At 40.8% G+C, this 15,348-nt stretch overlaps 1 protein-coding gene across 13 annotated transcripts in view; it reads left to right on the top strand.

The window, feature by feature from the left end:
• Positions 1-15,348, top strand: part of PTK2 (protein tyrosine kinase 2) — a 331,183-nt gene that overhangs the window by 171,679 nt on the left and 144,156 nt on the right. For all 13 annotated transcript variants that reach the window (XM_053559586.1, XM_053559583.1, XM_053559587.1 and 10 more), the window contains 2 exons: positions 12,813-12,953; positions 13,487-13,564. In XM_053559586.1, the coding sequence (XP_053415561.1) occupies positions 12,813-12,953; positions 13,487-13,564 (219 nt within the window). The remainder of the gene's footprint in view (positions 1-12,812; positions 12,954-13,486; positions 13,565-15,348) is intronic.

Raw genomic sequence — 15,348 nt, 5'->3', positions numbered from 1 at the left:
AGGGTATAGCAGGCTCTGACCTGAGAAGCTTTGGGCAAAGCTTTAGACCTGCTTCACCAGATCTAAATAGGAGCATGGAGAGCTCCATAGTAATTGGGCCACCAGAGCTGACCTCTACCCCTCTGACTTGACAACCACAGGGTCCTTGTGTCTGCAGAGCAGCCTGCTGTTTGGTTGGCCCCAATTCTGCCCTCCAGGCCCTCTTGCCTGCTTGGCCACGACCCTGTCCTATAGGTTGGATCAGCCCTACAATCTGCATGGCCCTGTTTCTGGCCCAGAGGCTTGGTTTAGAAGTTCTGGTTCTGGTTTCTTTCCAGTCCCAGCTCTGAGGTGCCTATCAGAGCCTAATGCTCTGCCTTTATGCCACCAGAATTCCCATCAGGCCCAAAACCCTACCCCCAAGCCTCCACCAACAAAGCAGGGCTGGAAGAACTCCAAAGTCCAGTATCCTGCCAGAGACCCCTTTAACTTCAAGCCTCCAGCACACTGTGACCTGCTTTGAGCAAATTCCCATAATCTGAGAACCCATGACAACCTTAACCAATTACTGGTGTTACCTCTGTGGGTAGACGCTGGGTAGAGCAATTCCCGCAACACCAGCCTCAGTGAAGAGTCTCACCTAGCTCCTAGCAAGGAGCAGGAGTCATGCAAATCTGTTAGCCCTGAATTAAGAAAAGAAGTCTTAGATGAGATGAAACCAGCAAAAGAACCCTGGCAACATTCAGAACAGATCAGCTTGCCCAAGAGATGACAAAGGAGCTATAACGGTAAACTCTTAACTGCAAGGAAATTGTCAAAATGACAGAAATGGAATCCAGAGTACGAATGGCAAATGAGATGAATGGGATTGAAAAGAAAGCTGAATACCAACAAAAGAAGCCCAAAAAGTATTTCAGGAAATTAATGAAAAGTCACTAAATGGCTTGACAAAATTAGGTAGGATGCTAAAACTCAAAGAAATGAAAGAGTCATTCAGGCATTTACAAAACATAGCAGAAAGTTTTGACAACAGATTAAACCAAGGAGAAGAAAGAATCTCAGACCTTGAATACAAGGGTCTTGAGCTAACCCAGTCACGTGAAGAAGCAGAGAACAATAAAGGAAGACCAGTCCCTGAGAGAGATCTGGGGCTACATGAAGTGAGCAAACATACAAATTATTGGTATCCCTGAGAGAGAAGAAGAAAGTGCCAGAAGCATGGAAAAATCTGTTTGCAAAAATTATAGTGGAAAACCTTCCCTAGGATAGCCAGAGATCCAGGCAGCCAAATATAAGATGGTTATCAAACTCCAGGAAGATTTCATAGTCAGTAGCAGGTCATTTCCAAGATTTAGCATTTAACCTGGCCCAAGTCAAAACAAAAGAGAAAATTCTCCAAGCAGCTAGAGGTAAGCAGCAACCAGTCTGCAAGGGAAAACCCATCAGGATAGTAGCAGACCTCATAAGCCAGAGGGGGTTGGTCTCTACCTTCAATCTTCTTAAAACAACTGCTGGCCTAGACTATTGTATCCTGCAAAACTAAGTTTCACATTTGATGGAAAATTTAAATCTTTTCCAGACAAGCAAGCAAACACTGAAGGAATTTGCCAAGACTAGACCTGCCTTACAGGAAGTATTCAGCCCTGCATTATACTACAGACATGAATCAGCACAACAGACACCCACTAGTGTAAAATCACTCAAAAGCCAGAGGTCAGAGCCCAGGCTCAACAGGTAAAACAGCAATAAACATGAATGGCCTGAACTCCCCATGTAAGAGACATAGGCAGGCTAAATGGATAAAAAATACGAGCCAAGTGTCTGCTGTCTCCTGGAAACACATCTAACCCATGAGGATTCATTCAGACTCAAGGTGAAGGGATGGAAAACATTCCATGAAAATGAAAACCAAAAGAAAGCTGGTGTAGCAGTTCTCATATCAGATAACATATACTCCAAATCAACGAAAGTAAAGAAACACAAGCATGGTCATTATATAAATGGTAAAGGGAACAATTCAAGACATATAATTTTAAATATTTACACATCTAAAACAGGTATGCTGACATTCATAAAGCAAATTCTATGTGTACTAAACAAAATGATGAATAGCAACACCATAATAGCCAAGGACTTCAAAATCCCACTGACAGAATGGGACAGATCCTCCAAACAGAAAATAAACAGTGGACTTGAACCCAATCCTAGAACAAATGGCCCTGACAGACATTTATAGAATATACTATCCCAAAACTGCTGACCATGTGCATTTGTCTCATCAGCTCATGGAACATTCTCTCATTCTCTAAGATTAATCATATCCTGGGCCACAAGACATGTCTCAGTAAATTAGAATGGAAAAAGAATTCTATCACGTATGTGTTCTTACATCACAGTGGAATAAAACTAGAAATCAACTCCCAACAGAAACACTCATCTGTACACAAAGTCATGGAAACTAAACAAATTACTGCTGAATGATAGGTCAAAGATGAAATTAAGATGGGAATTAAAAGATTCTTTGAACTAAATGATGAAGTGAAGGGGACACAAGTTATTGAAATCTGGGATACAGCGTAAGCAGTTCTGAGAGGAAAATGGTTAGCTTTAAATCCTACATCCAAAGGCAGAAAGATCACAAATCAACAATCTAATGAATCATCACGAGGAACTGGAGAAGGATGAACAGTCCTAAACCTAGCAGAAAAGAAATAACCAAGATCAGAGCAGAACTAAATGAAATGGATAACAAAAGAAATATACACTGGCTCGGTGCCTGTGGCTCAAGTGGTTAAGGCACCAGCCACATACACCTGAGCTGGCGGGTTCAAATCCAGACTGGACCCACCAAACAACAATGACGGCTGCAACCAAAAAAATAGCCAGGCGTTGTGGCGGGTGCCTGTGGTCCCAGCTACTCGGGAGGCTGAGGCAAGAGAATCGCGTAAGCCCAGGAGTTGGAGGTTGCTGTGAGCTGTGATGTCACAGCATTCTACCCAGGCTGACAGCTTGAGGCTCTGTCTCAAAAAAAGAAAGAAAGAAAGAAAGAAATACACCGAAGATTAATGAAACAAAAAGTTCTTTGAAAAGTTTTTCGTTGCCTATAGGTCAGTGGTTAGGGCACTGGCCACATAAACTGGGGCTGGTGGGTTTGAACCCGGCCCAGACCTGCTAAACAACAATGACAACACAAAAATAGCCAGGCATTGTGGCAGGCGCCTATAGTCCCAGCTACTTGGGAGGCTGAGGTAAGGGAATCACTTAAGCCCAAGAGTTTGAGGTTGCTGTGAGCTCTGATGCCATAGCAGTTTATCAAGGGCAACATTGTGAAACTCTGTCTCAAAAAAGAAAGAAAAAATAAGAAAAATTGATGTGCTTTTCATTAGACTAACTAGAAGCAAAAAAGAAAGACTTCTAATAAGCTAAATCAGAAATGGAAAAAGAGAAATCACAACTGATATCTTGGAAATGGGTGGCACCTGTGGCTCAGTGACTAGGCCGCCGGCCCCATATACCGAGGGTGGCGGGTTCAAACCCAGCCCCTGCTGAACTGCAACCAAAAAATAGCCGGGCGTTGTGGCAGGCGCCTGTAGTCCCAGCTGCTTGGGAGGCTGAGGCAGAAGAATCGCGGAAGCCCAAGAGCTAGAGGTTGCTGTGAGTCGTGTGACATCATGGCACTCTACCAAAGGCGGTAAAGTGAGACTCTGTCTCTACAAAAAATAAAAAAAAGGAAATACTATCTCCAAAACTAGAAAAATCTCTATGCTTATAAACTCGAAAACATGGTGGAAATGGATAAATTCTTAGAAATACACAGTCTCCCTAGGCTTAATCAGGATGAGGTAGAAATCCTGAATAGACCAATATCAAGTGTCAAGATTGAAGCAGCAATAAAAAAATCTTCCAACACACAAAAGCCCCAGACCAGGTGGTTTCACACCCAAATTTTACCAGACCTACAAAGAAGAACTGGTACCTGTGCACAGAAATTATTCCATAACATCAAGAAGGAAGGAATTCTCACCAGTTCATCTTACAAAACTAATTATCACCTTAACACTAAAGCCAGGAAAGGATGTGACAAAAAAAGAAAACTATAGACCAGTGGTTCTCAGCCTTCATAATGCTGCGATGTATTTTCATTGTTACAAAGGGGTCGCAACCCATAAGTTGAGAACTGCTGCTGTAGACCATTATCCCTTGTGAATATAGATGCAGAAATTCTCAATAAAATCCTAACAATACAAATTAAACTGCACATCAAAAAAAAGTACACACCTTGGCTGGGCATGGTGGCTTACGCTTATAATCCTACCACTCTGGGAGGCCAAGATAGATGGATCACTTGAGTTCACGAGTTCAAGACCAGCCTGAGCAAGAGCAAGACCCTATCTTTACTAAAAATAGAAAAACTAGTGGGGCATTGTGTCAGATGCCTATAGTCCCAACTATGGGAAGCTGAGGCAGGAATATCTCTTGAGCCTAAGGGTTTGAGGTTGCTGTGAGCTATGATGAAAGCACTCTTCCCAGGGCAACAGAGTGAGACTCTGTCTATAAAAGAAAAAAAAAAAATCCACGACCAAGTGGTTGTGGCCTTCATCCCAAAGATGCAAAGATGATTTAATATACAAAAATCTATAAATGTAGTTCACCATATGAACAGAAGCAGAAACAAAGACTGTATGATCCTCATCAGTAAAAGCATTTGATGATATTCAATAATTTTATGATAAGAACACTTAACAAAATAGGTACAGATGGGGACTTACCTCAAAATTATAAAGGGCATATGTATATGTGTATATATATAACATATATAAAATTATAAAAGGCATATATATGACAGACCCATGGCCAGCATCATACTGAATGGGGGAAAAGTTGAAAACATTTCCCCTTAGAACTGGAACCAGACAAGATTGCCCACTATCACAGTTTCTATTCAACATGGTGCCGTAAGTCTTTGCTAGAGCATTCAAATAAGAGAAGGTTATCCAGATGTGAAGAGGAGAGGCCACTATTACTCTTTACTGATAATATGTTCTTATATCTGCAGAACTCCAAAGATGCTGCCAAGAGACTCTTGGAATTGGTAAATAAATTCAGCAAAAGTATCAGGTTACAAAAGCAGCGTACACAATAGCATTCATGTACACCAAAAGTAGTCAAAAAAGTGAAAATCTTTTACGATAGCAATAAACAAAACATACAGGAATATATTTAAGGGGATGAAAGACCTGCAAGAACTGTGAATCAGGGGAAGGAAATTGCAGAGGACATAAACATATGGAAAACATATCTGGTTTGGCAGAAAAAGCAGTGTTCAAAATGTCTGTAAGGTTCATTAAGCCCCATTTAATGCCAATAGCATTTTTTGCAGATCAAGGAAAAATAGTTCTATATTTCATATGGAACCAGAAAAGACTCGAATAGTCAAATAAGCCTTAAGCAATAAGAACAAATCAGGAGGTATCACTGTACCAGACTTCAAGCTATGCTGCAAGGCTGTCGTAACCAACTAGCATGGTACTGGCACAAATACAGAGACATAGACCTATGGATCAGAACAGAGAACCCAGATGTTAAACCGTCCTCACAATGATGTCTGATTTTTGACAAAGCAGAGAAAAAACATCCTGGGGAAATGAATCTCTGTTGAATAAAGGATGTTGGGAAAACTGGATATCTACATATAGGAAACTTAAACAGGATCCACACTTCTTACCACTCACAAAAATCATTTCACAAAGGAAAATCTAAGGCATGAAGCTATAAGAATTCTAGAAGAAGTAGAAAAAACACTTAACAGAAATCAACCTAGGCAAAAAATTGATGAAGACCCTGAAAACAATCCCAGCAATTAACAAAAATAAATGGGACCTGATTAAATTAAAGGGCTTCTGCATGGCCAAGGTAACAATCAACAGCAAATAGACATCCTATGTGAATTTTACACATGAGCAGAAACTAGGAAGCAGATCAAGAGAACAACAAACAACCCCATTAAAAAGTGGGCAAAAGACATGAACAGCAGCTTTTCAAAAGAAGATAATGTCCAATGAACATAGGGAAAAATACTCAACATTTCTAATCATCAGGGAAATGCAAACCAAAACCACCATGAGCTATCACCTCATTCCAGTGAGAATGGCTTTTATATAAAAGTCTCAAAACAGTAGATGCTGGTGTGGATGTGGAAAGAAAGGAATACATACTGGTGGTTAGGACTACAGACTAGTACAAACTTTATGGAGAGTATATGGAGATACCTCAAAAAACTAAGTAGACCTACCAGCAATCCCACTCTTGGGTATTTACTGAAAGGAAAAAAAGAAAAAGACACTTAGACTGGAATGACCATAACTTATGATCACAAAAATGTGGAAACAACCCAAGTGCTGATCAGTAGGGGAGAAGATTGGTAAAATGTAGTACGTGTATACCATGGAGTACTGCTACTCAGCCACAGAAAAATGGTGAACTAGTACCTTAGGTAATAACTTGAATGGAACTCGAGACCGTTCTTCTAAGCCAAGTATCACAAGAATGGGAAAACAAACACATGTATTCACTGTTAAATTGGAACTAATCAGTCAGCACTCCTGGTGGTAAAACTCAACAGAAACTAAGTGGGGTAGGGGGATAGATTCACGCCTATTGGGTTAAGTACACACTATCTTGATGATGGGCACACTTAAAACTTTGACTCAAACTGCACAATAGCAATTCATGTAACTAAACATTTGTATCCTCATAATATTCTGAAATACATACATATATACATACATAATGTGTGTAGATAGATGCCCAGTTTTCTAAATTTAGGCAAACACAATGCAGGTATTAAAACTTGAAATACAGTGTAAAACCATCTTGCTTGTTTCTACTAGTCCAGGAATTATATTGATTACTATCAGGATGTTAAGATGTAGCTGGGCGCCTGTAGCTCAGCAGCTAGGGCTCCAGCCACGTACACCAGGGCTGGCATGTTTGAACCCAGCCCAGGCCTACCAAAAACAATGACAACTACAACAACAACAAAAAAAAATAGCCAGGCATGTGGCAGGCACCTGTAATCCCCAGAAACTTGGGAGGCTGAGGCAAGAGAATCACTTAAGCCCAGGAGTTTAAGGTTCTGTGAGCTGTGATTGCCACGGCACTCTACCAAGGGTGACATAATGAGACTGTCTCCACAAAAAAAAAAAAATAATATATGTCACAATGTTGTAAGATGTTAGATCTTAATGGAATTTTTTCTTCCCTGAGTAATTAGAAAAGAACTAATGCTTTCTAAGATATACTTTTCATTAAAACTAAGTTTGGAGCTTCTTTCGCACAGCATAGATTTTTCAGTTTTTGTCCAACATTGAATACAGGTTTGGAACTCATAGCTCTCTCTGGTGGTCGCATTTAAGAATAGGTTATAAAAAAGCCTGGGTACACTCCTGGCAAAAGACACCACTTTAGTTGGTGGGAGCAAGACAGTTGTTTCTGTGTCCATAGAAAACTAACCCTCTTCCAGCTACTTAATGATTTGTTCTTCATCACTGTGACTTCTTAGTTCCTAGCTTGGTAATATGTACAAGGATGAGCCAGTTAAAGCAGCGTACAGAAAACTTAACACGTTTCCCCGTGTTCACGTGACTGAGACAAATATAATAAAATCAGAGCTTGTTTTCAAACACAATTGTGTGGTTACTCCAAAATTTTCCAGCAGGTTAATCAAAATGAGCAGTTTAGTTCTTTATTACCATACACATTTCATTTCTAAGAAGAGTTTTGGCTGAGGAAAAGAGGGCTGGCATTATTTAGCACAGGGATGATGGCTTCAATCCCTCTTGTAGTGCAACAGCACACTATTTCTTAGCCATCAGGAGACATTGTTGTGAGGGACTTGACTTTAAAGGAAACAGAGTAGAGAGTTATTGGGTTTCATTTGAAGGATGTTAAGAATATGAGGTCTTACAGGATTTACCTATTAGTCTGATGTGGAAGTAGGGAGAAGAAAAGGCAGGGCCTGGCCTCGGGTTTCTGCCTCGTACATTATTACGGTGGTCACTGGTCCTAGTAGTCAAACCACAAAGTGAAGTAGAAGTCGAATTGGGGATCTGTTCCCCTATGTAATACTGAACTTGAGGCGTTGTGAGAATGTGGAGGTCAAGGGGAAGGGGAAGAAGTAGGTTCAGAGTGATATCTTGGCAGCTACGTCGGGTGTAGTGCGTTGTCAGGGTCTATTAGGCTGGGGTCAGTAAGTAGCACGGCTGGAATGTCAGTGGAATGTCAGATTTTGGATGTCTGTGGGAAATCCAGATGTGCCAGGCACATAGAAGTATCTGTGTTTGAAGCTCAAGGGGGGGAGTTCTAGTTCCTTAACTTCTATTTCTGCTACTTCGTAGAGTATTTTATATTTTAGGTAACAAATGGATGTAACTTCATAGTACTATTGTCAGTAGTTTGAAAGCAAGAAGTTGTTTGAGAATACAGAGAATTAGCTTCTTTTCTGAACCGCTTTTCAATAGTTTTTCAACTTTGCATGTTAGTACTTAGCTAAAATACTCCTCTTAGAGTCATAAATAAACGTATCAACTTACTATTAATAGTAATAAAAATGATTTGCCATTGTGTTCTGGTTCGTGTGTTTATTTGACAACTACTCTTTGCAACTGCTACTATATTCTAATTTGTTGTATCATAACACTTCAATAACGAGTTTTAAGGTGTTCAGGACTTTAAGCATGTTCTTAAGCATATTCTGAAGTCTGAGGGAGGATGGGAGGAGGGAGGGTAATTGGTGGGACCACACCTACGGTGCATCTTACAAGAGTACATGTGAAATTTACTAAATGTAGAATGTAAATGCCGTGAAGGCTGTGTTAACTAGTTTGATGAAAATATTTCAAATTGTATATAAAACCAGCACATTGTACCCCATGGTTGCATTAATGTACACAGCTATGATTTAATAAAAAAACAACGGAAGGCTGAAGTATCTTCCTTCTTGCATGCTAGAAAGTGAAGTATTATTACTATTATTATTATTATTTTGAGACAGAGTCTCACTATGTTGCTCTCGGTAGAGTGCTGTGGCATCTCAGCTCACAGCAACCTCAAACTCTTGGGCTTAAGCGATTGTCTTGCCTCAGCCTCCCGGGTAGGTGGGACTACAGGTGCCCATCACACCGTCTGGCTGTTTTTTATTTTTGTTGTTGTCAAGGTTGTTTAGTTGGCCCGGGCCGAGTTCAAACCTACCAGCCCCAGTGCATGTGGCCAGTGCCCTAACCACTGAGCTATGGGTGCCGAGCCAGAAGTGAAGTATTATTTAACCACAGGATAGAACCAGTTTTTGTTTGTCTAGGCTCCTGAGAGGATGCCAGAATCCAAGTTGTTGTGGCAGAGTCATGCAGTTATTCATTTTTAAGCATATAACTGACTTTCAGCTGTGGGCCACACTCCTTTCTTACCATTAAAGAGATAACTTTGGTTTTCTTTTTCATACATAAGTTCCATGTTTAAAAATACATTCAATATGAGATGACACCCATAGGATGTGGTAGTTGTTTCTTCCTGGTGCTGTCTAGAAGAACATCTTGGAGGAAGTTGGTGCTCGAAATGGTCACAGCTGGTAAAAAGAGCTCAGGCAGTTCTGCCTTGGAATCCTAGTTCATCTACCCCCATATTGTCACCCAGTCTTTCTGAATCTGTTTGCTCACTGATAGAATATATGAAAAATAGTATCTACATCGTAAGAGTCATTGGGCAGGATATTTTCATGTAAGGCTCTACAGATGTCTTTCCCAACATCATTTTGTGTGTGCTTGAATCAATGCCTGACAACACTGCCCACAGAATTACAGCCGTGAGTGAAGATCAGAAAGCTGTTTTTCCAGCACTCCTCTTAGTTTCTTGAGAATAAGGTATCTGTTGATTCTTTAGTGTATTACAAGTGTCAGTCACAGAATAGAATTGCCGTAGTGGATTTGTTCTGAGTCCAGAGTGTGGTGGACTTAGATCTTAGCAACTGATTTACATTCAGCAAACTCCCAGGATGTTGAATTGATTAATAATGAGAAAAGCATCCTGTGGGCTGCTGCAGATGTACTTGAATCTCCACATCCAGTCTGCACATTCCTGGTAGACAGATCTGCACAGGTGATCACAGTCAGAGAATGTTTGGAAAGCCTGGAGCCAAAACAACTGTTAAATGATGTCAGGGTTACCCCTGGGATGAGATTGGCCTGTTTCACACTCTTGGCTCTTGGGCACTTCTTACATAAGCATTCCCAAAAATATGCTTCCCAACACTATAGAGCATGCAAAGCTGGCCAACTCGTTTATCTTCGTGGTAAGCTTTTTTAACCTTGAACCCATTTTATTTCTCTTCAGTTTAGATTCTTTTGATCTAAACCTATAATTAATACTTTTGTTTTAAAACATCTATAATTTTCTTCTTCCACCCTCTATCAGCCTGCCTGGCATTAGCCCTCTTCATTTTATTTGCAGGTGCCATCCAGTTCTACGTATGTAATTACTTCAGCTGGTGACTGAAATTTCTATACTACCCCTACCCTCTGCTAAACTCAAGACTTGTATTCGGATGTCTGAACCATCTTGATGGTTCTAGTTGTCCAAAGTTAACGTGACTTCATTTTCTTCACCAAGTCTACCCCTTTTGTTTGCCTGTTTGTTCTATCCAAAACTCTGTTGTCATCCTGAATTCCTCTTTCGCTGCTGTCCCACATGTAGTTGTTCACATGTCTCAGGGGTGCCTGTTGCTCTTCTTTACCACACCTTGGGGTCCACACCACTGGTGTTTCTTGCTTGGCTTGTTAATGATGGCCTGACTGATCACTTCACTTTCTCTCTTACCCTCCTAGCCCTTAGTAGGCAAGAACAGAGCAAGCTTATAAAATGAAAATCACATGGCTTAGGTAATTCTCCAGTGTTCTGCTCTCTTGGCTTGTTGAACACTTACCTTGAACTCTTACCAGGAAATCTTGACTCTGTCTCCCTAATTGTGTGCCTCCCACTCTCTGACCACCCTCATACCTTCCTGCTTCGCTCTCTGTGGTTTCCCAGGTCCACTAATCCTAAGACGCCACTGGGACCTTCAAGCCACTGTAGATAGGCTGTCACCTGTCACCACGACCTCATCCAGAGTAAGTCATGCCCTCCTGCATCAGCCTGGGCTTTGATTCCTCCTCTGTGTGCAGAGCCACCCAGGACCTCCCCCTTGAACTCCAGTGGCTGCTCACGTCCAGGAACCTGCTTGACACTTCCGTCTGGAGTTCTCATATTCTCCGGGTGCTTTCCCTGTACTTTACCCGACAATCTGTTCTTTTCAGAGTAAGTTAGACTCTGACCACATCTCACCTTCTTCCTCTGGCAGTCTCCTACTTGTTCTCTCTTGCTCCTGTCTTACTGTTTACAGTACAGCAGCCTGAGCATCCCTGATCCTGTCTTACTGTCGTCAATGTAGCAGCCTGCGCGTCCCTGAGAAAACCTACATCAGATGGTGTCACTCCTGCTCAGAGCTACCCAAGGACTTGGCATCTCTTCTGGGTCAGGGCCCAGTATTTACCGTGTCCTGGGTTTTCTGGCTCCTTTTCCTCAGACCTTGTCACTTAGCTCTGACCGCTGGCTTCCCCAGGCTGGCTTCCCGTACTGAGGACTGGGGGCTTGCTGCCTGCACAGCACACGTCCCTTCACCGTGCAGATACTTGTGTGTAAGTAGAAAACTAAATAGGTAGTCTTGCAAAAAAGGACTGGAAGACTACCTATCATTTCACTACACAGGGAAAACAAAGCATTGTTTATATCCTTTATGGGAGCACTGTGTGTTCCCCACAGCTCACCTGTGTGTTCTCTCCTTTCAAAGACATCTGTATCATACATATTGATGGTGTCATTACCCTTTTTCATTTAACAGTATAGTATGGGTTTTTTTTGTTTTTTTTTTTATGGTTCTCTTGAAATCAGAGAACATACATTTTTTTTTTTTTTTTTTTTTTTTTGTAGAGACAGAGTCTCACTTTATGGCCCTTGGTAGAGTGCCGTGGCCTCACACAGCTCACAGCAACCTCCAACTCCTGGGCTTAAGCAATTCTCTTGCCTCAGCTTCCTGAGTAGCTGGGACTACAGGCGCCTGCCACAAGGCCCGGCTATTTTTTGGTTGCAGTTTGGCCGGGGCCGGGTTTGAACCCGCCACCCTCGGTATATGGGGCCGGCGCCTTACCGACTGAGCCACAGGCGCCACCCATAGTATGGGTTTTAATGTCAGTAAATTAGTTCTGCAGAACAGTTTTAGGGCAGCCCAGATACACCATGATTTATGTAACCAGTCCATATGTTAATACAAGCACTCCTACAGTAAATCTCCTTATTGCTGAATCTTTGCATGTATCTTTAATCACTTCTGAAGAATAATGTTACGTAATTTTATTTTTTGGACCAAGAATCATGGTCTTCTAAGGTTTTTGGTTTTTGTTGTTTGGAGAGGTTTGTCACTTTCCTTTCTAATGTGGAATATGCCTGTACCTTTATACTTTCATCCTCGTTTCTAGTGTATGAGTATATATGGTACAAATTTCCATTTAAGAAATAAAGCTCTATGTGTGAACTATACAGTTAAAAATGGTGATGATGGTAAATTTTATGTTGTGTGTTTTACTACAGTTATAAAAAGCTTTATTATTAAATAAGTTTATGATTATTTGACAAGTATATTTTATAGTAATGTGCATTTCAGGGGGCATTAAGTGGTGGATACTGTTATTACTGTGGTCTTTATGCATTGCTGACTCTAAAAAAAGATTTCTTGTCATTTTATCATGCAGGCCAAAACACTAAGAAAACTGATCCAACAAACATTTAGACAGTTTGCCAACCTCAACAGAGAAGAAAGTATTCTGAAATTCTTTGAGATTCTCTCTCCAGTGTACAGATTTGATAAAGAATGTTTCAAGTGTGCTCTCGGTGTAAGTATGGGGACGTGGGGAATATTAGGCTAGTTTGATGTCTTCTGATTTTTCTTATCTATTACTGTATATCTAAATTTCCAATAGAATGAAGGCTAATATATCCCATTTTGTAATAACAGAATGTCACTGTGTCATTTTAACAGAGAGGAAAAGTACAAAAAGAAAATGTGAGAATAAAATCGTTTTAAAAATAGTATGTCTATGTTTTACAGTTTGGTTTGCTTATTCCAGCCCTGTGATTTATTAAGTAACTCTTCTCTGAAGGTTAGTTTACACCTGTTCAAATAATAATTTTAAAGGAACAGTTGACTCAAGACATGTTGGAATAAGCACGGTGCATCTCTGTGTAGGCTGAGCAGATGCTGGGTAGATGAAGCTACGAATGTTTTATCATATGTGGTTAGATAGATTAATAGCAAAGCAAGCCAGCCCCTCTTTGCTCCTTTAATATATCCATGGCTTTTTATCTAAAATGTTTCCTTTTTCCTTTTGGCATCTCTATCCTCCCTTGTTTCCACAACCTTCAAAAGTCAAGCTGGATTATTTCAGTGGAACTGGCGATCGGCCCAGAAGAAGGAATCAGTTACTTAACAGACAAGGGCTGCAATGTAAGTCTGCCTCTGTGAAGTCTCAGAACTTGGCTTTAGACAAGAGGAATCAAATTAAGGAAATGGGATATTCTTTTGGAGAAGACATCACTCTGTAATTAAATCTTTCCATTGCACAGCATTTGTTGCTCAAGAATAGGGCAAGTAAGAGAAAGTCTAGGCCCCTGTTGGAATTCTTCAAAATTCTTCATTTTTGGAAGGAAAGGAATTGTACAAATCATATATATGTTAATAAGACCAGGATAGGTTTGCTGCAAGTTTATCTAGGGACAGTTTAAGTCAGCGGTTCTCAACCTGTGGGTCGCAACCCATAGGAACTTATTAAAGAGCCGCGGCATTAGGAAGGTTGAGAACCACTGGTTTAAGTATTTTTGTAATTAAGCTCTGTATGTGACTTGGGTGTATCAGTATTGGCTTCGTATCCTCCTAGTCTTATCTTACTGAGAAAAATGTCCATCATATTAAAACCCATCTTAGTTCTAACCACCACACCAAATCTTTCTTTCTTTTGTTATCTCCTCAGCAGGGGCTAACGTTTTCCTGTGGATTCCTCTCTCATTCTTAGAGCAAGTATTATTGAGCACCTGCTTGGTACCAGGCACTGTGTTGAACTACAACAAGAAATAAAACAGAAATTCTTGCCTTTTTGTAGCTTATAGTCAAGTATACAGAATAAAAGTGGAATGGGCTGGGTGCAGTGGCTCACCCTGTAATCCCAGCACCTTGGGAGGCCAAGGCAGGTTGGTCATTTGCAATTCAAGACCAATCTGGGGAACACAGTAAGACTGCATCTCTGCAAAAATTTAAAAAAGTGGCAGGGCATGGTGTTATGAACCATGCTACTCGGGGCAGAGGCAGGAGGATCGCTTAAGCCCAGGAGTGCAAGGTGACAGTGAGCTATTGTCACACTGCTGCACTCCAGCTTGGGCAACAGAGTAAGACCCTGTCTCATAAAAAAATAATATACACTCACACATATATATGGAACATATATATCATACCATATACTGATGAGTATAAGATGAAAGGCAGAACTACACAGGGAGGTTGTGTTGAGAAGGGCACAGTCCCCTTTTGAGGCGTGGTCAGAGAATATATTCTGAGGAGCTTCTTCTCAGGCCTCTACTACCAGTTATTCTTTTCCACTCATAGATTTTGTGTTTTGAAACTTCTTGTTTAATTTATTCATGCACTTACCCGTACACATAATTTTACATCAAGGTGTACATGTACCCAAACCACATCATATCATGCCTACTGTTTTCCAAGCATACTCTGGTTTCAGTTCACACTCTACTTGGCTCCTGCCTCCCCCATTCCTTTGTCCCCATACCAAGCAAGTGACTCTGTTACTATTCTGCTTTTTCTCTCTGTACTCTGTTTTGTTACTGAGAATGGGGTCACCATTGGACAGCCTGCTCTATAGCCTAGGTGTGTCACTCTGAACCTGGTAGAAATTCCTTTTCTCTCTCAGGGCCAGATAGCACTGTGTAGAGGACATACACTTTCAGATTTCTACCCCAAGACAGTGACATAGTAAATATACGTTTACATTTATCTCTGTACTACTGCCGTTTCTCATTATGGAAGAGATTCCCAAGGATGAAACGGTATGATCCATTCACATAGTGGTAATTTTTAAAGAAGTCGCCAGATTTCTTTTCTGAAAGGCTGAGAAGTTTCATGTTTTCACCAGTAGTACATGAGAGTACTAGTTGCCTACTCATTTGATAACTGTAGTTTTAATAACTCTTAATTTCTTCATTTTAATAGGTACAAAATGA

The sequence above is a fragment of the Nycticebus coucang genome, chromosome 13 (assembly GCF_027406575.1).
Source record: "Nycticebus coucang isolate mNycCou1 chromosome 13, mNycCou1.pri, whole genome shotgun sequence".
Lineage (NCBI taxonomy): Eukaryota > Metazoa > Chordata > Mammalia > Primates > Lorisidae > Nycticebus > Nycticebus coucang.
The sequence above is the reverse complement of the archived record's forward strand: the minus strand, read 5'-3'. Positions and strand labels throughout refer to the sequence as shown.